The sequence below is a fragment of the Callorhinchus milii genome, unplaced genomic scaffold (assembly GCF_018977255.1).
Source record: "Callorhinchus milii isolate IMCB2004 unplaced genomic scaffold, IMCB_Cmil_1.0 Scaffold13, whole genome shotgun sequence".
Lineage (NCBI taxonomy): Eukaryota > Metazoa > Chordata > Chondrichthyes > Chimaeriformes > Callorhinchidae > Callorhinchus > Callorhinchus milii.
This window is the reverse complement of record NW_024704754.1, coordinates 18,334,198-18,360,763: the sequence shown is the minus strand read 5'-3', so window position 1 is coordinate 18,360,763 and position 26,566 is coordinate 18,334,198. Positions and strand designations below refer to the sequence as shown.

Below are 26,566 nucleotides of genomic sequence, written 5' to 3'. Positions count from 1 at the left end.
GAATTCTACCACGTTTCCACACAGTAGACGTTTTTTATCAGAAATCACAGTAGAGGAAAATGTATCGCAAAACCCATTTGGCACAAAAAAAAGGAGTGACAATACCCGAAAGCAGTATCAGAGAGAAATGTCAGTAACTGAAACTCTGGAACTCTCTCCCTCTATCTCTCCGCCTTAACCCATCCTTCCCCCATCTTCAGGTCACACCTGAAGACCTTCCCCTTTGACCGTTCCTACGACCTCTCCCTCCCCCTGGCTCGGCATCAGGCTACTCCACAGTCAAATGCTCTAGGGTACTATCCTGCATGAGGGGCGCTGTGTAAGTGCAAGTTGTTGTTGTACTCTCAGCAAAAGGATCATGCATCACATTCATCTACCCTCATTGGGTTAACACTCGATGTTCTCAAAGTCAGCCGGTTAACATTCTGTGAAGGTGGTGAATTTCTTCTGACAGAGGGAGAAGCAGATCAGGGCCATGCCCACCCAACCCCCACACCCTACCCTACTCACCCATCAACAAGTAATGTTCACGACATGCAGCAATATCTAGCTCAGTCTTTCTCCTTCTCCCATGAGGACCCAAGTAGTGAAAGGCAAGTAATGAGGAACTTAAAAGAACTCAAATGTTGAAAGGAACAGGCAGCCAGGACTATCAGCACGACTGAAGTACAAAGCTGGTAGTGACTTGAAATAAACCAATTTTTTTTTATAGGGAAAAATAAAGTTTTTAACTAATAAAATATATTTGTTCAATACATTGGCTACACAGGACCTTAAGGGGCAGTAACAAAAACACTGACTTCCTTCATTCGCACAGTCTACCAGGAGTTTTCTGCCATAAGTGCATGCAAGACTATTAAATAGTCTTTATGCTTTTCCCGGTGACTTGATTTAAAAGGTAAGGCAATAGAGTTAATTAATTGCACGCTCAGTTCCCAGTGTCTCCGTGATTCACAAGGGACGTCAGCGATCGATCGCTCTGCTCTTATCCATTTCTGCTGGATGCCCTGCAAGCTGCCGCAGAAGGGGAGGTGGCAACCAGTTCTCCTTCAGCACGATCAGCAAATGTCACCCTTCTGTGACATTGTGAAGCAAATGCAGTCACCACCCGCAACACGTCTCTGTGACAACACGGACCCCAGCGCTTCACTGCTTACCCGTGAACACTGCTGTTCGTTTCGTACCTTTATTTAACCTGTTCAATAAACCCGTCCTCAGTTCTAGGGATGTCCTCCCGACGCGAAAGGCGATTTGTTGTCGTTGTTTATTTCCCCTGCCAGACTCCACTGGCTCCCTCCCGATCACCGAACATATTCATTTCAAGATCCTCACACTCGCCTTCAAATGCCTTCACGCCCTGGCATCTCCCTAAGTCTCTGACCTACTTGTTCCCCAACCCAGTGCGTCACCTCTGCTCGACAGGCTCCCCAGTCTCCTGTTTGTTGCCCGTGCCTTCCGATCCACCATCGCTCCAAAACTCTCCCCTCTATCCCTCCGCCTTGCCCCCTCCTTCCCCATCTTCAGATCGTGCTTACGGTCACCTACCCCCACCTCCTCCTTCTGCCATTGTCAAGCGCTCTGATTCTACCCTGCGTGAGAGGTGCTGTGTAAATGCAAGTTGTTGTTGTTGTTGAACAGCCAATTTGTGAGCTACTGGCCGAGCAGGAATAGGTCACCCACCCAGCCGCTTACGACATTCAGACAGATTTTAATACCATTTCCCTTTCTTTTTTCCACATCCTTCACCTCCTTCTTCCCAAGGATGTACCTCTCTCTCGCTTCCTTTTAAACATCCTGGTTTAATTTTTCCTTATACTGCCATCTGGATCAGTGCATTCCAAACATCTGAGTGAGTGAAATCTTTCACCTACCACCACTCCGAACTGCTCCGATTCCGAGAGGTCATCGTATTCGTCCTTCAACTCCGCTAAAGCGCTCAGCTGATCCTGTTCGGGAAGTTGCTTCAGGAGGTTCTAGAAAGAAGACGGCGGATTCATGGTTAGACTGCACCAATTCAATGTTATATTGCTTTAACTGATAAGTCATTCAAAGATCATTAAAATGAGCCCGATCTCTATTGTTGGGGGGGGGGCAGGGAGAGAAAAATACTTTCAACACCAAGTGCCTACTTGTCAATGCTCGCGACATGAGGTATTAGATGAATCCCAGTAACTTGCCTGAACAATGGACTCCGTTAGAGTTTTCTCATCCACCTCAAGGATCATGTTTTTGATACTCTTGTAGGGCATTCGAAAAGAACCCAGGAAGATAGCTGGATCAAAACAAGACAGGGTATAAGCGAGCGAATAACAAATTACTTTCATATTTGTGCCCCGGCTGACATTCCCTGGCCATTCGCCTCGTTTCTCTTTCCTAAATGTACAGGAATCGTAGTACGTCACCTCAGCTTGGCTCGGTTACCTCTGGATCAGAAGGTTGTGGGAACAAATCTCATGTTAGGATATGAGACTAGAGAACTGTCTGGCACTATAACGTAGTCCTGGGGTAAGGCCGCATTGTCACAGATGCCGTCCCTCAGTTCAAAGGCGAAACTAAGATCCGCTAAAAGCGGGGGATGTTGAAGGTTATTCTTTAATTGTTCTCCTGGTGTTTTGGCCAACGATGCTCAAGGTGAATGGGCCTCTGAATTCACGGCTGTGTGGTACCTTGTGTGGATATTGGCTGCCCTTTTGGCCTCCAGCTATACAATCACTGAATTTGACCGCAAGTACCTCACACTCATGTTCAAATCCATTCACTCCCTGGCATCTCCGACCTCCTCACTCCGCCAATCTACCATCTGGTGCCTCCGCTCGACTGGCACCGGGCTCCTGCTTGTCCCTCGCACCCTCTGCTCTACCATGGGAGGTTACGCTTTCAGCCACTGCTTCCCGAAACGCTAGCACACACTCCCTCAATCCCTCTGCCTTAACCCTCTCTGCCCTTTTCAAGTCCTGTCTGAAAACCTTCCTTCCTCTGCCCCATCCCCCCCCACACCCACCCCTTGGCTCGGAGTCAGGCTTCGCCACTGTTGAACGCTCTGAGACGCTGCCCTGCATAGAGGGCGCTATATAAGTGCAAGCCGTTGTTGTTGACAGCAATGATCTGTGAAGCTCTTCGAGACGTTTCAACATTACAGGCTCTGTATCAGTGCCCAGGATTATTATGTCAAACAGTGGATTGACTTTGCTGCGCTGCTGTATCCTGAAAAATATCTGAGTGTTTTCTCTTACAAAGATTCTGTGCGGTTTTTCCATCCAGCACTTTTACTTCTTTCGCCTTCTTCTTCAGAACTGTTTTCTCGTCTGCTCCTTCTTGTTCCTTCTTAGCTGTTTACAAAAAAAACAGGAGAACTTTAATTTAATTTTAAATTCAGTAAACAATACTCCACAAAACAATCATGTGTAATAAGCCCAACTTGGCCCCACGCACGCACACACACACCAAAGATATGTTAACTGTGTTTCCCGTTGGATGGAACACAGATTGATCCAGGGAGAGACAACAAGAGTTGGGATTAGGAATTCAGGGCTGCCATAAGCTTCGAGGCACAAAAATCCAATCATGGTTGACAGAAAAATAAAGTAGCTGAAAGTCTGGCCAAGGGGAAATGAATTGAGAAGGCAGGTAAATGTCAGTTTCTATTCTGAATGTCTGTTTCAGGGGGAGGGGGTGGAAGAGAATAATAATAATTCCTGCATTTGATATAGAGCCTTATCACATCGTTGAGACGTCTCAAAGCGCTTCACAGAATACACTGCAAAGTGAAATGACTGTATTTTCTTGGTGAAACACGGCAGCCAATTGCGTACAGCAGCGCCCCCACAAACAGTCGTGGATTGAGTGATCAATTTATAATCTTTTTTTTAAAGAGGGATTATTACCCCCGTAAAGCGAATCCGCCAGTTGACGAACAACTTACTTATGAACACACGGTGTGGCGCAGCCCAAATGCGCTTTACAAAGAATACGCAGTGTGTTTCGGCTTTTGAATGATCACGGCTCAAATAAGTAAAGGCTACAAATCTGATTTCTGTCTAGATTCAATCTGAGATCAATTTCTGATCTAAGGGTATGGATATGAACTACATACACATCAACAAGCAACGCTCTGGAAACTATCTGAGCAATGTCGAATCTTATAACCTGTGTGCGTGTGCTTTTTTAATAACTCATTGCTTATCTTTGTGAATTTTCCACTTAACAGAACACAGACTGTCAAACTGCTATGATACTGTCAACTTTTTCCCTCTCTCGATGAAATTTATGCAATCTGTTCGCGACATCAAAGAGAAGCAGTGTTTGGCAAACCACATATATATTGGGAGAGCCCGGTTAAAGCTGACAGCTCAATTACATTACAGGATATCAGACATCATTGCAGTATGAAAAAAAATAGAAATAATGATCACATTTTAACACCAATCCTAAAAGAATGATGGAACTCCTGATCGCAACCTATAATTGACTGACTCCCAGTAATTTTCTTTTTCAACCAGCAATAGATCTCTGATACAAATAGACATCTCTATAGCTCCGAAAAGCTGACATAATTCAACAATTTCAGTTCATTCAATACCAGGGTTTCAGTTCACTGCACAGCAATGAAGGAGAATGAGTTTTATCAAGAATTAAATCACAACATTTTATAGAAACAGAAATAGTTTCCCAGAGCAGTCCCAAGGACAGATAAGCTCTCAGGCGTACAGGATAGAGCTGTGCTCACACTGTATGGCAGCGTAATTATGGAAGCAAAACTACAGACGTTGTTTACCTCGGATCCTCAGCACTTCACATCAGATAAAATATATATACTGTATATCCGGGATAAGAGCATTAGAACTAAAATAAAGTTATCATCACTTCTTTCTTGCAAGCTTACAGTGGACAATTAAATCTTGTAACATTTTAACTTCATCCCTGTTTCATGCCTTTTCAAGGCTCTGCCACCGTTAAATGCTCCGAGACGCCGCCTTGCACGAAAGGCGCTATATGAATGCAAGTTGTTGTTTTTGTTGTAAGGTTTTGGGGGGAGAAATCTGCCTGCCAGGATTCACGCTCTCCTCAGCGGCCAAAAACGTGCAAAACATTGCTGAATTTTAAACTGACAGTATATTCTGCAGAGCGCTTTGAGAAGCCTCAACGAAGCGATAAGCGCTGTATAAAATCCCAGGATTATTATTATATTCTTATAAACATATCCCTGGATCAAGATTGCCGATGAAAAAAAAGAATAAATTGCAATGTGGGACACAACATGTCAAGCGACTGCCAGGATGGTGGAAGGCAAACTAGATGGAGCTTGGTCTAATTCCGCCTAGCAGACGCTCATGTTCTTATGTTCTTATGTAAGATTTGTGCTCAGACGGTTTAGAATTCCTCAATCTTTGAGCCAAAAAGGAATTTTAACGACTGAGATATAGTGAGTAACAGATGCTGGATGTGTTGGGGCTGAATTATTCAACATGCAGAGTTAGGGCAAAAAAAGGAATAATGGGAGCCATTTACAGTGGGTATGGGGGAGGATTGTAAGTTTAGGCTGAGTGCCTGGTCAGAAATTCAATACAAGAGACAAGAATGAGGGGAAATAGCTTGGCATTAAAATAATTCTATGGTTGCAGCAGGAATGTATTAATATGGCCCTTTCTTAAAATATCTTCACGGACAACTTAGTACATGTTATAGTAAAGTATCTTCTCAAAGGTAAATTTCAATGCTTAAAAAACTAAATAATGTCTTCAATTATTCCCGCTGCAAGCGGGTGAGGAGGAAAGCAAGATGTTTTGGCTTTGTTTAAAGAGCAGGAAGAAGTCTGGTCTCCGGAGGAAGTCTGAACCTTGTCAATCAGCACATTAGTTATTTAATTCTGCTGATGTTTATAAACCAGTTCAAGCTCCCCTTCACCTCCTTCCCGCTTGCGATTTACGATGTGAACAGAACCACTCGAATTACTGTCTGGAAATTTCCTGAGAGACCTTTCTTATCCTTTACATTAACCTTCTCCCTAACACACATCCTTCCCTCCATTTTCGGTCACTCTCTGGTGTCTCCACTTCTTCCTGAAGTCTCTCTCCCGTCAACAAAGACGGCAGGAAATTCTACGCTGAATGAAGTCACGCTCACTGAATCTCAACACGAAACATGGGTCAGTCACTGCGCTGGTCAGTTTTTCTGCTTTGTGCTTAAAGGAACGATCACCTAACTATAAGTCACAGCAGATCAGGATGCCACCTACTGATAACTTGCATTTGATACAGCACCTTATCACGTCATTGAGGTGTCTCAAAGCGCTTCACAGAATAAATTGTAAAGTGGAGTGTATTCCGTGGGCGAAAATACACAGTCCTTAGCTGATCATGCACACTGTTGCTATTAAGGTTTGAGAATGGTTGTTTTTGAGAATTATTAGAATAATTCTCTTGCGATATTGAATGGGGAGAAAAAAAAGGCACCATTTTATCTTTCATTTTGATTCTTAGACGGAAGAGAACAATCTATTGCGTTTTTCCCACAAAATATCAGTCACTCCACTTTACAATATATGCTGTGAAGCGCTTTGAGACGTCTGAATAACGTGATAAGGCGTAAGGCGCTATGTCAAATTCAAACATCATTATTATAGCAGTGTTGCCTATATTCTTCCAAAAGAATGATGCAAACAACTGCAACCTAAACAAAACTCGATCCATTTGAGGGGCAATTTGCAGATATTCTCTCTTCTCCAGAATCAATCAAAGAATAAAATCTAAGGGGCAAGAAATAAAAAGACTTTCATCTAATTCAAAGAGAATTTATCTTTGTATACAGAAAGCTTTTTCAGAAGCGGGCGACGCGCAATTCAGCAAAGATCAAATAAAAACTTCTCAAAAAGTACTCAAAGAGAGCATTAGTATTAATCTAATCTTGTCTTCACAGATGCTTTTCTTTTCCCCCTTTTAATTAAACTAATGGTACAGCAGCCATTCAGAGAAGTCATTTACTGGGATCACATGGGTCAGAAAAGTACGGTTTTAGCTGATTAGTGTATCTGATTCATTAGTCTGTGCATGATCCAATTCAAAAACAGGTTCATGTGCTGGCGGGTCTACTCATCAAAGCAGAAGCCAATCAATCTGCTTCATTAGAACAAGACTGTGAATACAGTGATTCTTAGGAAGAGTCATTAGAAATTCAATTCTTTCCATAATTAATCTTTCCGTCAAGTAGGTCAGATTAATTATATGGAAGGCTAGCAAAATTAACATAAAACTCCAGTTTCATGTAGAAGTAAATCTAGTTTATATTGAGCACCGTAAGGGACCCATTGTAAAGTTTAACTTGAACTTTTTATTGTTTCACTTTCCCCCCCATTGTAACTTTTGCTTTGAATTTCCTCCCTTAATTAACCTCCTGCTGCTGGACAATTAGCAATGAGTAAGAGTGGTCCTGTGGTGTGGGTGGGTTCACAATGCCTGTTGCCCTGGCAGATTTACTGACTGACAAAAAGGAAGAATGCTTAATTGCACAGAAAACTATGTTTGCCTTCAAAGCAGCTATAATAATAATAATAATCCTTGCAATTAATGCAGTGCCTCAGCACGTCGTTAAGACGCCTCAAAGCGCTTCACAGAATATAATGTGAAGTGTAGTGACTGTATTTTGTGGGCAAATCGCGGCAACCAATTGTGCACAGCAGCGTCGCACAAACAGTGATGAACTGCTTTCACTTTTGTTTACCAACTGTCCCCAAAAGCAAAGGTTCCTCTGCATCTCTTCCATGTTCATACCGACATTTCCAATTGCACTGATTGTTAACATCGATGTTTTGCCCTCCTGTCATTTAAATGTGTGTCTCCTCCCCTCAAGCCCCTTAACTGTTCAGTACTAACCCCACCTGAATACATTCCCAGTCTGAGTATGCTTACTCCACTCTTTCTCTGAGCCCATTTGGAAGCAGTGGTACATTTTAAGGCCAGATCCTCTCTTGTAGTTTTACTCCGAGGAATACACAACCACACCCCAAACCGTGGGCCGGCAGGGGTCCCCCACCCTCCTCTCTTTCCTCCATTCTCCCCGCCACACTCCTACCCCCACCCTCCTCCCTTTCCTTCACCCTCCATGCCACCCTATTACCCCCACCTTCCCTGCCCTCCATCTCTCCCAAAACCCAGCTCGGGTGCACATTCTTGGCTGTCCAGCACTTTGGGACGTCCTCCAAGCTTGAAAGGTGTGTAAATGTAACGTGTTTCTAGTAAGATGCACAATTGGTACCGACCCCTTTTCAAGAGAAATACCCAACTGAGCCATGTGTAACGTACACATTTTCATGGCACAGATGCAGCTACCTCAACCTGTCAGAAACAATCATGGTGAGATGTTCCTTTTCGGCTTCTATGTTTAAATCAAGGATGTGAATCATAATCCGCAAATTGTTTACAGATGGAACCTGTGCGGTAATTAAGGCCTGCAAATACTTCATCTTCAATCATACCAGCCCTGAAAGCTGTTGCTGAAAGCTTGGGTGAAGTAACTGCTTTGTCTCTATCTTGCACAGATGTGCCGACCAAATCCCCCAGAGATTTAATCGCCCGACCTAAAAACGTCAGAAAATTACAGCGGGTGCAGTGGAAATTACTAGCGAGCACTTTAATCCACCAAGGTCCTCTCAGTCACACAATTCTCAGCCAATAAAAGTGCTCAGTGCTGTAACACACAGCCTCGCGGCTAGTCTTCAGCTGGCTCGGTTGGGAGAGTGCCTCAGGATGCTTTGATTAAAATGATTTTAGTGTTGTCGGCCTTTAAGATGCTGCGAACATCTCACAGCGCCTCTCTGCTTCAAACCTCTTATATTCTCTGTGCTTTAAAGCTACAGACCTTGAACTACAATAAGCCACTGAACAAAGCAGCTGCAGGTTTAACACTATATATAACATTGTACTTCTTGACTGAATATGATCCTTACAGTGAGGAGGGGGAGGGAAAGCAGCTTACAAACATCTGGTTTCAATAAGTCAGTGAGCCTTCATTCTGATGGGTGCTTTACAGCTCTTTGTTTTCTCTGTGTTCTGTAATAACTTTGAGATGCTCTTTGATCTTCCCTTCAAAACCAACAAGGTTCTGGTTTTGTTTATGGGTATTTGCTATTGAAGTTTTTCAGTCTAACGAACTGCAGAATGCACTGCATTATACTTTTATTAAAACACCCAAACCCTCCTGTAATAGCGATTCTGTGTGCGATATCTGGCTGGGTGAAATCCTGCTTACCTAATTCCTAATACTGAGCCTAATACTTTCCGGAATTAGGTAAGCCCGATGCGTCCCTTGAGGGAGAGAGTGTGCATTTCACTCCAACAATCTATTTCAGGAATTTCCATGTGCAATAATAATAATGCTTGTCCTTGCATTTGACATAGCGCCTTATCAATCACGTCTTCGAGACTTCTGAAAGCGCTTCACAGAACATACTGCAAAGTGAATTGACTGTATATTTTGTGGGCGAGACGCCTGCAAGCTTCCATTTTAACACTGCAGTGTGCGGACGGGATGACTCACATTAGCACCACCTGCTGTTTAAGACACAAAGGCTTTTGCAGCCTGGATTCACACAGAGCTGGCGCACATCTTTGACTAGTCCCTCCACAGTGAAACCTTGACAAACAATCATCTTGCGACTGAGAAACTCTTTCCTTCCAGCAATTCTCCTTGCCATCCGAGTCCTCGACTGCATGATAAAGACTTGCACGTTTTCCTGTTCTTTTATAGGCAGTAAAAGACAATCGTGGGATCTTAAGTTATTTTCCCCACCTATAGTTGTTTATTGGTAACATGTGTTTCTAAGTGAAACCACACCATTAGGCACTAAAATGTACTAAAACAGATTCCCTCCAAACACTCTCCTTGCTGCCATCAGACAAAGAACTTGGCAATTACTTTACTTTATAAACAGCACATTTTCACTGCTGTTTCGGTCTCATCTGTCAATATCACCTCCAAGAGCTTTAGACGTCTTGTCACAAGGCAATAGCAGTTCGGGAAATATCTGGAACCCACTGTTATGGGTGAGAAGTTTTGTTTAGTCCAGTGGCAGCCCTTTTCAGTAGAGTTTTAAATTGGCCTTCAAACACACATGTTCCTCACCCTTGAAGAGACTAGATATAGTATTGGCAGAAAGAACAATACTAAGCTTGTACTACGGCTGTGAGAGTGAGTTGCTGAAAATTGACGCTTCTGTGGGTTCAAAACACTCACCCCATTAAAATGAATGGGTCTGTATGGGAGGTTCGCACACTCTCTCAAATCAGTGGCTTCACCAAAGCAGCCAAGAAATACAGGAGGCAAGAACTGCGTAGCCTCAAAATGCAAGGATTATTAAAATGTACAATTAATCCAAAGTAAATACCCTTTGTCCATAACCAGAGGGACTGCTCTTCCCCTGAAGTATTATTGACACAGCTGAAACCTTTTTTGGTTTGCACAGGTGTGAAGATGAGTCCCACAGGGCAGTCAAATTACCAATCCTGCCGACAGAAACGTCAAGTCAGGTTTCACAATGCGACGCGTGAACACGTCAAAACCAGGGGAAATCAAATCACAAGAACAAGAGGACATTTGTTGATTCGGTGCTGTCCACTCCATTTTCACTCCTTAACCCAAACGCGGTGCCTAACGGAACAAATGTATTGCACGGCACTACTGTCTGCGGGGAAAACAAACACTTCCATCTCACTAATGATAAAGACCTTCATAGCTCACTTCAACCTGCAGCATTTATGAGATCGCTGCTTTCCACGTTCTCAAAATAACATGGGGGTAATGCATTACAGAAGAGCGAGGCCCTATAGAATTATATCCGATTCAGATGCATTGCACAGAACCAGACACAAATGCACGCACTTTACTGTGTGCACAACAGAAAGATGACAGTTAGCACCATCTGAAATAGAGGCTAATGCTTTCGATTTGCCCTATTTGAGAAACGTATGTGGGCGGCATAAGCAATATTTTTGTGTTTGTCTTCCAGAAACAGAACATAACATTTGCAGGTTATGGAGGTGTTCACATACACAATTTATCCATAATACAGTAAACCTAACATAAATCGTATCAGTTGGGAAACAATCATTAATATGACTAATGCGAAGTATAAGTTATCTCAAACTGGTATAGAATATAAACTCTTGAACAGAAATTGGGCAGATGTACGACTTAGGGCGATTATACGATTTATACAGATCAGACTTATGCGAGTTTTACTGTATTGCATTTCTGATCCACCTCAAAGAAACACTTCAATAAAGTGCAATGAATATTCATGACAAAGTAATTGAGTCATGAAACAATAGTCTGAGGTTGCAAAAATCAGAAAAGCAACTAGTCATTAAGTGTTTTGTCTTTATAACTCCAGCTTTTAGTAGCCATGGAAACCCAATCTATTCCTATTGGAGTCTAGGAGACAGAACCTGGGAGATTGATGGACAGTTAGGGCTGTCCAAGATAGAACTCACAAGGCCTCAGTTATCTGGGTTGGAAGGAGCAATTCTTCCACTGACAGACTGTTACCTGATTGAGACCTGGTGTGCCCTCCAACAATCAACAAACCTTTTATTCATGAACAAACCCAAATTTGCCACGCAAGTCAGGATCCGACATTACATCAACATTGCTGTCGTGTCATAAGGGTCTAATGGGGGGAAACGCGAGAGACGAGTCTTGCAAAACAACATATGGTTTTATCGTGAAGAAAGCTACCCGTATTCAGGAAATTGCCTGAAACCACATAAGCACAGAAGTCTATTGACAGAGTGTCAAAAAGGCCATTGTTGCTTAAATCACAGGGTCAATCGGCGATTAGTTGCTAGTGGCCATCAACAATATTCTCCCTGTGACTCCATGGTGAATACACCATGTGGTGTGATGGTGTCATGCCTTGAGCAATTCAAGGCAAGAATCTTTGGTCTGTGTGAATGTAGTTGGTTGATCTCAATTTAGGGCAGTCATTGGTCAAAGACAACTTTGCAGGGCAATGGGGAGAGAGCAGGGGGAGTGGGATTGATTTGGAAGCTCTTTTCAAAGAGCCGGCACAGATACAATGGGCTGAATGGCCTCCTTCTCTGTGCTGTATAATTCTATGATTCTCTGATAGTGTGTTACAGTGTCTCTGGTCGAGAGAGAGAGACAGAGAGAGGGGGGGAGGGCAGGTAAAAATGATTCCAAGATTCTTGTAATCAAACAGCCTACCAACATTTAATGTCACATTAAAGTGTAAGTTACATTTCAGTCAATAGAGGGTGACTGGATATTTAACGTCTGTCCTTGGCCCGAGGTGCTGTTTACTGCTGCTCACCCCATTAATCCAGTAGTTTCCTTACTCTGGTATTTTCACAGTAAGCCCTATTACAGTCGATAACTCTTTGCTTGAAAATGCACTTGAAAATCAGAAGGTAGGATTATGAAAGAAATTGCAATATATGGTACAAAACTAAACTCAAATCTTAAGATATGGGGGAATTATAATTAAGTTTAAAATCCATCTAAACAGATATACTTAGAAAAAAAATTAACGGAGAACATATAGATTCCCTGATAAAAGTGTTGTATAAATGGCATCACTGGAATAATCAGACACCATTATGTCAGAGGATCTTGCCTAAAGCAGCAACCTGAAATTGGATTAATTAAAACTCAAAATCTAAAACTATCAGACATCTTACAGGAGACTAACCAAATTAGATCTTCCAAAGGATCTCTGGTTACTATGCCCAAGGGGGTGATAGCGGGATTTCAATCATCCCCCAAATTAAAAAAATGCAACTTTCAAAAGAATATTTCTACATCTTATCTTAAGTCATCTTTCACAAGCGAAACTCTTTTCTTCCTAGAGGACTGAATATCACTTGCACTGAAAAATAGTTTTGTCGGAAAGAAATGGCTGTAAGTTCTGGAAACTCCAGGACTTGTCCTTCCTCCAATTCATCCATCCTATTTCCCTTTCTCCTCGAACACTCTCCCACAATCCCTCCGCCTTGCTGCCCCTCGTGTAGGATGCTACGTAAATACAAGTTGTTGTTGTTATTATGCGTGCCACAAAATTGTAAGCGTAATGTAAAATATTTTCACACTGTAAGAATTGTATCTCTTTAACTCAAGGTTTTCTTTTCAGTATTGGGTGGAACCTCTTAAGACAACCAGGAATAGACCAATACACAACTGTCCTCAAGCCCCAAATTACACAGCTCTTGTCATCTGCAGAATAACAGTATAAAAATGACTGGTTTATTTTGTCATATAACACCACAATACAGCGTACCGTGGAATATACTACATCAGATACTATGGTTTTACTGAATAGGTGACAAGGGGAATGAAGAGGAAGCAAGTTTATTTTGTGGGGATGAAGGATAGCTTAAATGCCCAATGCAATTCACAAGAACAGCGACATTAAAATTATATTTCAGTGCCGTAGAATACTTCTCAGCTGTTCTGCAATAATCCAGGATTAATCTAAAACCCGGATTTCCTTGATGAAACCGAATCTTTCACAATTATTTTGTCTTACTGAAAAAATAAGACATTTGATATACTTTGCGTAAAATATTTATGAGGTGAATAAGAACAACTGACTTGGAGCCTCAGCACATTTATTTTGCCTTCACATAACAGATTTTAAAAGGGAATTAGGTAAACATTTGAAGAGACAAGGAACAAGAATAGACAGGGCAGGCACAGTGGGTTGAATGAATCCCCCCCTTCTGTGTGGTAAAATGCTCTAAGTGAGCAAGAGAAAAAATAATTTGGTCACTCAATCCACGACTGTGGCACACTGCTGTGCGCAATTGGCTGCCATGTTTCTCCCACAAAATATACAGCCAATTCACTTTACTGTGAAAGCGCTTTGAGACGTCTCGAAGACCTGATCATACGCTATATGAAATGCAAGTATTATTATAACGTAAAGCTGGATCGATATCATCTCTTGAATTCCAACCCTATACAGACTGACTAGAGGGATTATCCTTTGTTGTTGATTCAACTAACATTGAATAATGTTAGTTCGATCTCAAAACCAAACTGTCTTTAATCCAGGTATCACACTTAGAGGGGCCATGGAGTAGCTTGTGAATGAAGTGAAAAACAATCCCAAAGGTATAATAGTGGGGCAGGTGTTTGAGGTTGGCTCTGGGCTATGGTGTTGGGGAACTTTAAGTCCAATTCCGCTCTCCCTGAACTTCCAATGATCAATGCTGACAGTAAGAGATGTGAAAGCGTTCCATTTTCCCCAAACTCACCAACATCCAAACAGTTAAAAGATTTGTTCAAGAACAATCTAGATATTCAACTTGATAGAAAGTACGGCATCAAATATGCAAGACTGAAGGTGATTACATAGCTGTGGCAAGTTACACGGTGTGTGGATTCCACCGTCAACGAAAACGCTACTTCCAATTTACAATTCTGCATTATGTATCATTTCACATCATTATGTATCTTTCAAATCATTTGGACTGGAAAAAAATTCATAATTTAGACTCATTTTAAATTTATGCCATCATTAAAATTAAACTATCCCCCCACCCAAAAAAAAAGATGTTCCAGGTGTTTAAATGATTAAACATGACAAAGGTCACCCTAGGGATACCTTTAGCTGGTCAGTCATTGTTAGTATTTAACAAGAGGTGACATTTCTTTAACAAATACTCTGAAGATGGCTTTACGATTTCCTTAAGGTAGCGCCTTAGCATACACCTTCCCACAGGGTGCTTTTCTCACATGCTCTGCGGAAGCTGATGACTCAGGTTTTGCCTTCTGACAGCTCTGGTATGTTACCCAAATGGTCATTTTACACACATTGCTTATTTGACTGTGGAAACAATCAAACACCGCACTCAGCTCACCCGCCTAGACAGTTTTTAACAGTGACACCTGGATAATAAGTGGATAAAACCTATGGTCAATCCCCCTTTCCCCAAACTATGTGGAAAGAGCGGCGGAGTGGGACTAGTTTGTCAGCTCCTTCAAAGAGTGGGCCCATGCACGATGGGCTGAATGGCCTCCTTCTGTGCTGTAGGATTCTATGACTCTGAATCCAGGGGCAATGAAATCAACAGTGGAGTCATTCCCATTGCTGTTCCAGCTGCAATCAACTAACTCAGCACAGACCAACAATGGAACATAAGACCTTCTTGATCTCTGTGGTTAGCTCTGTCACTGCAATGCAGTCTTGCATCGAGCCATCACATCACAAAGAGTGTGGATACCAAGACGTACATTGAGAGAAAATGTACGTGGCTAATCTGAAACAGATTTACTATTTTAAAAACGTTAACCATGAACAGCAAAAACAGAAGAAAACATTTGTTTTAATCTCCTAAAGAGCTATTCGGAAATTCACTGTTGAAGAAATCCCATGGAATCTTACATTAATACTGAAAGCTCCATTGTTGGCTGCTCACATATTAAATTGGGACCAAGTTGACCGAAAACTTGAGACGCCAAGTAAAAGTGAGCTGAAATAAAAACTTGGCTTTTGCCGAGCAGTTGAATGGTGTCCTGTCCGGGTTTTGACACACAATTAAAATGAAAACCTGAAATGAAACCAGAAAACGCTGGGAATAAACAGCGGGTCAATCAACATCTGAAAGAGAAAGAGGCCATTAACATGAACCTAAACGTTAACCTTGCTTTCTCCTCCTGATACTGATTGATAGGCCATCCATTACCAACAGTCTCGAGTGTAATTTCAGGACGTTTGTTTTACATAGCTGGAGCCACTGCTTTGATCTTCAGCACTGCTCGGCTTTTGAGTTTAGACATTTCTCTGGTGGGGTCTACAAGGTTAACAGATGGTGCCTGAGGTTCATACTGTTCCGCTCTGCTAAGTCACAGCAGCTCCTCACTGAGATCTCTAATAAACACAATGAATGAGATGTATTGTATATCTTCAAGGAAGAACTTAAGACAACAAATGGCAGCAGTTAAGACTATGAAATAAAATGTGACTTAAAACTCAGCCCATGAACCCGAAAAAAAATCCCTTTATCTTCTCTCTGGGCACCGGCACGGACTGGCTGGGCAGAGTGGCCTGTAGTTCTTTGTACTCTTAATAAAAATAAGAATCCGCACATTTGATACTGCGCCTTATCACGTCGTTGAGAAGTCTCAAAACGCTTCACACAATATATTGTAAAGTGCAGTGACTGTGATATTTTGTGGGCGAAAGGCGGCAGCCAATTGCGCACCGCAGTGTCCCACAAACAGTCGTGGGTTGAGTGACCACATTTTTTTTGTCCGTTTTGTGCCCTAGTTCAGCCTCTTTACATCAATGACGTAAGAAAAACTTCCACTTGTGCGCCGTGTTTCACAGGACAAATGTTTTGCAGCACTTCGTAAAATGAGAATAATTAGAAATGCTGTGAACTTTGTTCTGTGGACTTACCTGACAGATAACTTGCACAAACATTCAACATGCCACAAATAGCAGTGAGATGAATAGCCAATTAACCTGCCATTTTGGGGGTGAATATTAATTCTCACATACGATTTGAAGCTTCCTACTTTTCTCTTAAAATCATACCCAGAGATCCTTTATCATACGTCTAAATGGCAAGATAGACAGGTCGTAGGTTTAAGGACTCATTTGGAGAAAAGTGCCCAATTTCACAACTCCTTTGAGATGTGCTACCCTGTGAAAACAGAACATACCACCTTTGCAAAAACACAACTGACATTATTCGTGTCTGTTCTGAAAACACTCACATTCAACAGATGAAATTACTTCACCCAGCTTTCCTGCTCAAGAGAGATGCATAAAGGCAAGTCACCGTGAGGTCGGTAAAGAATAGAGAGATGAGACGGAATTGGAAAGTTTCCCTCATTTCTCAAACTAGAAAAGTTCTCCACATGATATCAAGTGTTCGTGCTCTGTCAATATACTTAAGCCAAGTTTCTTATCAACTATCTGCAGCGACTAAATAATGAGAATGCTGCCTGGAAATGTCAAACCGGGAGCCGCATTTTAATTTGACATTTGGAGAAAATAGATTTCGACTCCGAGGTTGAGAGCCGTGTCGACGAACCAGCAAAATTTACTTTGCCGAGTTTAGAAAAAAAAATTGCTGATTTGTCGATGAAATTAGGTCAGTTATGGTGACCGTACGTGTCTCTGTGACGTTCCTCAAATTAAAGTATAACAAATTGCGAGACGGAAGGTTTTAAAATCCACCCAAATCGGATTATTTATTGGAATGGAATCATTAAGCTAAATATTAAAAGGCAAGTTTAACGATTTGTAATTCTATTTATCAGCTTATGTACAATGATACAGAGCTTCTCACGTTACAATGGTGAAAATGCCTCCACTTAATACAATCACTCATCTGCCAGGGAAAAATAATTCCTCAAAAAATATAATAATTTGGTCACTCAATCCACGACTGTTTGTGGGGACGCTGCTGTGCACAATTGGCTGCCGTGTTTCACCCACAAAATACCCAGGCAAGTCACTTTATAGTATATCCTGTGAAGAGCTTTGAGACGTCTCAACAACTTGATAAGGCGCTGAATCAAATGCAGGTTTATTATTATTATTATTATTATTTTTATAAGAAACTTCTTAGTTGAATGGAAATTTCACTGTGTTCTCTGAAACGCACTCTGCCAATCTATCACAACTTTGTGCACATCAAGGTGAGACATGTTATTGCTGGCAAACAGAACACTTAGCCATTTTGAACATCCAACGCAAAGGATTAAATCCTCACAGGTCAGGCATAGCAAAGCTCCCTCTACTCTACTGCTTCCACTTACATCCGACTGACTGCTTTCAATCGCCTTTCTATTCGACCAGCTCATAATTGTTTTGCAAGATACAAACACAGCATTGATCGCAAAAGATTCAGCATGTAAAACCATTTAACGTCTTAAAAGTAGTACAGTGCCCAAAGTACTACAAAACAAAACCTTCCTGTTCAACCCGACAGTCCACAGTTAAACGTAGAGTAAGGATATATACATTACACAAAAAATGATTGAGGAACTGCGGTATCAACTCAAGACGGCAGCAAATTTACTGAGTGAAATTATGTTGAGATTTATTCTGCAAACAGAAAGCGATTTGACTAGTCCTGTGACTTTAGCTGTCTATTAGTGCTTTGTGCCATACTTTGTGTTTAAGAACTACCTCGGAGAATAAGGTTTTAATAAGCCCAAAACACTGCGGTCACTGAATAAATGACGAGCGAATAACCCCTTCACAACAACAGCTTGCATTTACATAGCGCCCTTCACCCAGGGTAGCGTCTTGGAGAGCTTGAAAGCGCTTGAAACCCCACCCCAAAGCCACACGGAGCAGACAACTGCCACCATCTACCTGGACAGCTGCTCCCAACAAAAAAAAAGACCACAAGGAGTGAACTGCACTACATGGATTAGACAGAAAACAATCCCAGGAGGGATACCAAGGTTGTAATCTCATCTCAGGGGCCCCTTAGATAACCGCAATAATTGCCTCTGCTTTTGCTTTTGTGGTTTATAAGAGCATCTGAGCCCCTTAATAAGAGCGCTGACTTGTAATCACTCCCAGATATCTGCTGTTGTAAAGCCCTCGGGCATTGCTGGTTTTTTCCACCCGCCCCCTCTTCTCCCCCTCTCTCTATGTCTCTTCTCAGCACACAAGGCTGCCTTTCTCCCTGGGATCCCCTCTGTCTGGCAGGACAGGGTCACCAGCCATTTCATTAGCAGCCAGCGGAAGCAGTTTGATTGAGGTTAAATGGATCATGTCAGCATTTCACGAGGTATGATTGCAAACAGTTCAGCTGACAAAGTGGCAAGTATATTCAATTTACACGACCCTTCCTGAGGAACTCGGTGAATTCTCCGGTAAGAATAAAAATGTTGGGACAAATAATAATAATAATCCTTGCATTCGATATAGCACTTTTTCACGTCTTCTGGACGCCTCAAAGCGCTTCACAGAATATACTGTAAAGTGAATTGACTGTATATTTTGTGGGCGAAACGCGGCAGACAATTCACAGTAAGCTCACACATATCGCCACATAACGCCCAACTTTTCATTGGAAAAAAAGAAGCTGCATATTTATAGTGACTATGAGGTTCAAACACCTCAAAGCTCTTCACAGTACAGCGATTACTGTCACGGTGCAGTGACTGAATTTTATTGCCACACATTGACGCCTGTGCACTAAATAGCGAGTACCACTGCCCCTAACAAGCTGCCCTGCCCTGTGTACACTTCACAGCTTTTTGTCAAGACAAAGCAAAGAAAGTTTTGTAACAAAGTTGTTAGGAGGTTTTGAATGATCACCAGCACAAATGACCCTCAATTCCAGAAAACAGGAGCCCTTTATCTGGTGCACTGACGCAAGTCAAACCTTGAAGAATGTTGCCCCCTGTTTAATAGCCTTCATTCTTCAAGCGCCTGAAATGCAATAGGATTCGGTGCTGATTAAACGGCAAAACTGTAATTACATTGCGCAGCGCAATTGTAATAAGTCAAGGGTATCAGTAGTGAGAATAAAGTTTTAAACCAAGCTTTACTGTTTTAGGATGTGACTAATCATTTTCAGAGATTGAAATCTGGGAAACAGTATAAACCCCACAATTAAGAGTGCGTCAACACTTTTTAAAACCAGATTCAATTTTGGAGTTTCATAACCATTCAGGTTTGAAGCAAAATGGGTACATCTATTTTTCTGGATGGCACCTATGAATGCCAAAGCAATAGATTTGTACTCTGACCACACTTTTTGCACACTTCCCTACCCCACACCTCCCCTAACCAGCGACAGATACAAAAGCGACTGATGCTGTCCTCAATTCAAAAGCGACTGCAGAGAAAATCAATACAAAGGCTAATCACATATTAATTCCTGGAACCGATTATGCTGTTCACTGGTTGCTTAATCAGCCAGCCAGCCCGCCAGCTGACTTTGCTTTTGAAAGAAAGCTGTAATAATGCCGTCCCTGTATTCCTGTAGCTTTGGTGACACAAATGACATCTTTCTGGGTTATTTCCATTCTATCAGATGATTCAGATTGGCTCCATTCCTCTTCCCAGCTCTTTCTCTCTCTTCGACCTTGAGCTTTATTGGGTACTTGGACAGCAATGCCAGTTTTATCGGGTTGTAAATATTAACTGTTCCCTCCTTGAACTTGGAAGTCTCAGTAAATGCAAATTCATATTTTTATATAAAAATCATTCATTATTGTATGTAAATAAAACAAATAGACCGAGGTACGACAAATGGCACCAACCTCTTAAAGTCTGGCAAATGTTGCACAAAGGCCTTAAAAACTGCTGATAAAAACTGAGAGGAAACGGTCAGAAAAGACAGAAAGGTTTACAGTGGGGGTGGTGGGGGGTCCTAATGGTGGCTTCAACGCAATTTTAAAAACAGCTTCAACCTGTGCTCCAACCCTCCTGATCCCAACCCCCAGCTCGGATTGCACATCCATGCTTGGCTGTCCAGCGCTTTGGGACATCCTCTCAACGTGAAAGGCACTGTGTGAATGCAATATGTTGTTGTTGTTAAACACTGTAATGTAAGTACAACCCAATTACAAATTTCCAGAAGCTTTTTCAATGTGAAGAACGTGTCCCTTTAAGACTTGCTGCTCAACACAAAGGATGTTTGCATGTCTTCAAGGGGAGCCTTGGTTCCCATGGAGAAATGATTGAGACTGTGCCCTCTTGTCACCACATTTGGTGCACTCTGTGAGCTCATTAGTTTAAAGTAATCAAAATAATCACGCTCTTAAAAATGAGAAGGCTCATCTATTCTCTTTGAGAGCACACACTCTGTGGCAGCAATTTATAGGACATCATTTCACAAATCGTTTGAAATGCAAAGCTCCAGATTTTAAATGCGATTGCAAATAGCCCGCATCAACCTTCAGCGAGCTTTCATGTTGTTTACAGATTTCACACTTTTTCAGGGACTTTTTTCTCTTCAACTTTTTGTTAAAAAATTGCCGTAAAAATTCTGCAGTAAATTTTTCCATATTTCAGATTTGGAAATTTCTTCCAGATTATAAGTGCCACCATTTACAATAATCTTCATTTATAATAATAATAACCCTTTAATTTGATATAGCGCCTTATCAGGTCTTCGAGGTGTCTCAAAATAATATATATCATATATGATTTTACAATAGTATATAATATACCTTAATTTATAATAATCCTTGCCTTGGTAAAGCACCTTATCCCGTCAAAACATCTCAAAGCTGCACAGCAGTTAATTTGGCCATTTGGACAGAAATGACCAAATTAACTGCAACTTATAATTGCTAAATAGACTTGCCAGTGAACGAGAGAACATTTCTCTCTTTCTCTCTTCTATTTTCCTGCCCTTGGTCCTTCGTAAAACAGAAAATAAATAGAATTTTAGTGCAACAAAAGAACATTTTCCTGCTAAATATCTATAACATGCAAAGTATTAACAGTATTCCCAATACTCTACTCTTTTGGGGGGGATTTAACATATTTGGAAAAACCCAAATCTCCATGAGACAACAACATCTTTCATTTGTATAGGGCCCCTCACACAGTATAATAATAATTATAATAATAGTGCAGGGTCCCAGAGAGCTTGAGTCATCTGTTGCGAGACGGATTGGGAACAAATCTAAACCTAGAACTGCGTACACACCCTGCCATTATAAAGCTAAAGACTCCAGAATGATATCATCAGAAGTGCCCAAATAATCTATTTCGATGCACAGAGGCACTTTCAACGGAACACATACTCCGTATAAATTTCAGCAATGGCTTTCTCAGTGACAATGATATATGGGTAAAGCTTGATTTTTTAAGAAACAATCGATGGAAATTATAGGCCAGAAAAATGCATTAAATTACTACATATAAAACGGTTTAGATGTGCTTATGCAATGATAAAGGAACATCTTGACTGCCTGTCGTAATGGAGAGACCTTCATCCTGGTCCACTTAACCCTAATTGTCAGGCATTGAGACCAGTGGATAGTTGAGGTTTCCAATATATTGTACCACCGAGCAACTCAACTGACTAACAACTTAGTTGGAGACATTTGAGAATCGGATATCTAATTGGCGTTTACACAACTGTTGCACATGCAATAGGTTTTATGCCTGGCCTGGTTTGGATGGTCAGAAGCACTCAATGTTCGCACAGCTCAGTTAGTGAGGGATAGCAATTGTTTCACTGTGCTCATCAGCCCACCAGAAAGTCGAGACCAAGCCCCAGACTGGGTTTTAAAAAGCTGGTTGGAGGGGGGAGTAAGTAGGTGGATTATTTGGCATTAATAATCGAGGTTCAAATGTATAATAAAAAAGATAGGGGGTAAAACAGCAATATGGGAATGGTTTTATTGTAGCCTGGGAACAGACACAGCTGAAGTTACAGTGTGTACCATTTCTGTTGACCTCCTTGGCTGCGTAACAATGAGAAATTTCATTGGTGCTGACCAGGCAAACTGATGGATCCCTGCAGCAGCTCAGCCTTTGAATGCAGATTAAGGTTCCAGCAGAGCAGATCACACTCAATTCAGCACAATTGCACGATTACATTTCTGATTGATGTGAACTGCCGATGCAGCTCTGGGACGCTACCCTGTGTGAAGGGCGCTGTAGCTATCGGGAGTGACCTAACAGCCGTTTCGATCTGTTTATAGGTGCGAATAAGGTAGATGGTACGTTAGTCCTATGGCAACTACCTCAAAGTGACACCTGCAGTTTGACAAATCTGCTTTCTCTGCTGCTGGGTTTCTAATTAGGTAGGTTTCACGAAGATAGAAAGTCCGAATAAATCCAATGCTCATTTTGCATGTAACGCACATTTCCTCCATATGCATGCAGGTGCAAATGCGTATACTTTGTGGAGCGGTCTTTGAAACTTGCTCAGCTTTGCAAGAGTAAAGAACTAGGATACTGAACAGATCTGGGCACAGTCTACCTTGACAGAATGTCAAACATGATTTCCGCAAAGTTAACTGAACCAGATAATTGAATGCTCTTAGATACCTGACGCCTGAATAATTTTCGAACTGTTTCTCTGATTTTTTTTGTCCGAGTACCTGCTCGGTGACGTAAGAAACTAACGTTTCAACAAGACAGGTTGAATTGGTAGTCAATGATGTCCTGGCGTTTAACTCCACTCCCCCAAGAAAATCACCGCCTCTTCAGAAATGAAACAGACAAGTCCATTAAGACGAAGAGCAACAAGCATTGTAAATCCCAAACGACACTAAACAATTCTAGGTGGGAAGTACTCCACAGCAAGTCTGGTATATGCGCCTTCAACTAATGGATCCATTAACAGGAGATGAAGGAGCCTTTTTAATCCTGATGTGGAGTTCAACGAACTGCATATAGGAAGGAGGCTTAGCTTGTGTTTGGGAAAAGAGCTGAACACCTTTTAGGATACCAAAGAGCACACAAGTCGAGCTCTCCACCAATTTAACAAAAAGTGAGCTGTTGAAATATTTAAGTAGACACAGGCCTTTTAGGAAGAGGCAGGTGACCCGTAACTTGCATATTCACAGGGAATCCCATAGGTGTTCAATTCTGGTTCATGCACTTTTTTTTATATTACCTTGATGGATGTGAGATCCTCAAGCAGTTATGTTAATTAAAATCATTTTCTCTCGATCGCAAGGCTTCACCCATGAATAAACGCAGCTTGAGTGAAGGAGAGCAAAGAAGGGAGAGAAACTGGCAGAGAGAGAGAGAGAAAAAAAAATTGGGACAATTGTAAGCTTGGAATTTTGGAAGGAATGAAGAAACTGCATTTCATCCGAATAAACGGATGAATCATTCTTCTTACTTCTAAAGGGAGACGAGGACATGAGTATTAATCAGGCTGATTAATATTTTCAACAAATTAACTTCATTAATAAGTAGGCTCCAAAATTCACCTATACACACGTGCATAAAAATTAAACATAATGATAAGTGTATGAGAGAGTCACGGTTGTGATTGGTAAAAGGCTGTGGGCTGCATTGCTTGTGCACCTGTTGCAGATTAAATGGGCAAATGTTAGCTTTAGTGCAGAACATTGCAGCTGCATACTGTTCGACATGAAGGGAATGGGACAGCTGTGTCCAGTTTCTAGTCGTTCTGTGGCTTTTTGATTGAATACAGATACGTTTCAAAACAGTCCAACTCCATTGGAGGAATGCAACGTGAGAATAGATATCTGATCAAAGTAGATTGTATTCTATATAAAATATAGTAAATTTCCTTTGAAAAACACATGCTAATCTGGCTCTAACCCTACTTAATATGCCTCGTTAGAAATGTAATTTTTTTAAAGAAAAAAGTCCAGGATGAAGACTTATGATATGGGTTCAATACCCAATTCAAAAACGAAAGAGAAAAAAATATTTTCTCCTTTCATACAGCTCACAACACGAGAGAATGAAAGAGTGCGAGTGTTTGTGTGTGTTGTGCGTATACTGGTCTTCTGATCAGTCTTCTAGCCTCTCATTAGGAACTGGCGTTAAAATGGCACCTTTTCACCACATAATTTGGGTTTAAAGCACTCTCAAAAGCAAATCTCTTCAAAAAAAAATTGGGTCACTCAATCCACAATGGTTTGTGGGTATGCAATTGGCTGCTGCATTTCGCCCACAAAATAGACAAGTCAATTCAATTCCAGGCACTATCTCAGATGCAAGGATTATTAGTTTTATTATGAAAGCAACAAAATCTTCCAATAATCATCCCCCAGCCCGGATAGGGACCTGATAAATTTACACCGCAACAGAATGAATACAACACATTCAAATTAGTTCCTCGCAACATTCTCCGTTCGTTACCCTTCGGAGGCTTTCTGCACCTGGCAACGTGGGTTACAGCTGAAATCAGAGGATGCTTCTGTTGAAATTAATTTGAATGTTTAGATGCACAAGCGGCCTCATCTCCCATCAAAGGCTGAGCCAAAGGACACCCGTCCTCAATGGGTTATGTCCTCTTTGCTTCAAAGGATGATGAGACTAAAGATAAAAGCGTCTTATGTAAAACCTTTCTTTTGCTAGCCAAAACAACCTCGAAGCACTACAATGTTCTTTCATCAAAACAAACGAGTTTCCTGCTGCAGAAGCTCTTCCCCACTAGGGTCTCTGGCATTTAAAATAATGTCCTGTGCTATTAGACACTGGAAGATGAATGCTGGCTGCCAGAGAGCCAAGCAGCATGCAGTCTCTGCAATGAGATTTCATTATTGTGGAGACTTTAATCAGCCTGCACTCTGAGAGTAAAGGCAAATATCATGGAACACATTAAAGCTACAGTACATTAAACCCGGTGCCTATCTTGGTTCATTGAGGCTTGTGCAGGTCAGAGATGAACGTCTTTTGCCTTTTGGTGCCAAATGACTTGGGAACAAGCCAGTTTGCTGGCTATCCATTTGTTAAACTTCCTTCTACCAGTATCTGTGTCGAGAGGATTTTAACTTCTTATGAACTGTGGTAGCACTTTTTAAAAAAAATCCATAACAAAATGCCACAGGTTGAAAGTTTCCTTGCTTCAATTTAGGAGAATATTACATGCATGGCCCAAAGCTATGTCAGTTGAGTTTTCCCATTCATTGTGCTGAAATATAAGCAAACTCATTTTATTAGGATGATAATAATAATCCTTGCATTTGACAGAACACCTTATCACGTCGTTGATATCACCATCTTAACTGGACACAAGGCAGGAGGTGGGACAAGTTTCCATCTTTCACCACCTCCATTCCCAAGGCAAAAAAACGGGTCTCAAGGTGAGATTTACTGTGCACCACGTGCTCAATCTAACTCACAGAATCTCAGCCAAAACCAAATGGGGTCTTTGCAGTTTGTTGGCTTTGGCTTCCAAATATCACAAATTCATAAATTCCCATCAGGCATATTTCTCTGAACATCTGCTGCTGAGGCACTTGAGAAAAGTAATGAGATATGTGTGTCTGGCATGAGACGTACATGTCTTGCGACCACTGAATTTAAGTTTTATTTCAGATGTTTCTTCTCAAACTTCTGCTTCCTTACCAGTTTGGTGCTGTACTTGCGACGTCCCCAGTTTGCTGTTTGTGTGATGATGAATTAAACATGAATTAAAAGCTTTGATTGAATGGAAACTGTTCATCCACGGAATTTCTCAATCAAGATTTAATCATCACCCACCCAGCTCATGAGCACACGCACACACGATTAGGGCTTAAACACAAGCTCCAATACTGTTGATGACTGTTGATGATTGAAAACAAACTTTGCAAAAATTAGTTTACGTTCACATTTGCCAACTTACAGAATGACACCGTTTAGTGATCTAAAGCTGAACTGTTTGTGTGGGGGAGGAGCGCGCCATTACGGAAATTATAACCAACAACTTGCATGCACACAGCGCCTCACGCAGCTTAGGGTCCCAGAGCGCCCGACAGTGGCAGAGCCCAACACTGAGCCGGGGGTGGGGGGGGGGAGAGAGGGAGGGGGGAGTGACTGTAGGCACAGCCGAAGAGGAAGGTCTTCAGATGCTACCTGAAGATGGGGAAGGAGGAGGGATAGAAGGACAGTGTTCCTGAGTTTCGGGGCGAGGTGGCTTCTACC

General features: G+C 41.7%; 1 protein-coding gene across 2 annotated transcripts in view; it reads right to left on the bottom strand.

The window, feature by feature from the left end:
- Positions 1 to 26,566, bottom strand: part of LOC103184115 (protein diaphanous homolog 1) — a 120,344-nt gene that overhangs the window by 36,756 nt on the left and 57,022 nt on the right. For both annotated transcript variants that reach the window (XM_042339834.1, XM_042339835.1), the window contains 3 exons: positions 3,234 to 3,329; positions 2,178 to 2,272; positions 1,872 to 1,973 (listed from right to left, as the gene is read on the bottom strand). In XM_042339834.1, coding sequence (XP_042195768.1) covers positions 1,872 to 1,973; positions 2,178 to 2,272; positions 3,234 to 3,329 — 293 coding nt within the window. The remainder of the gene's footprint in view (positions 1 to 1,871; positions 1,974 to 2,177; positions 2,273 to 3,233; positions 3,330 to 26,566) is intronic.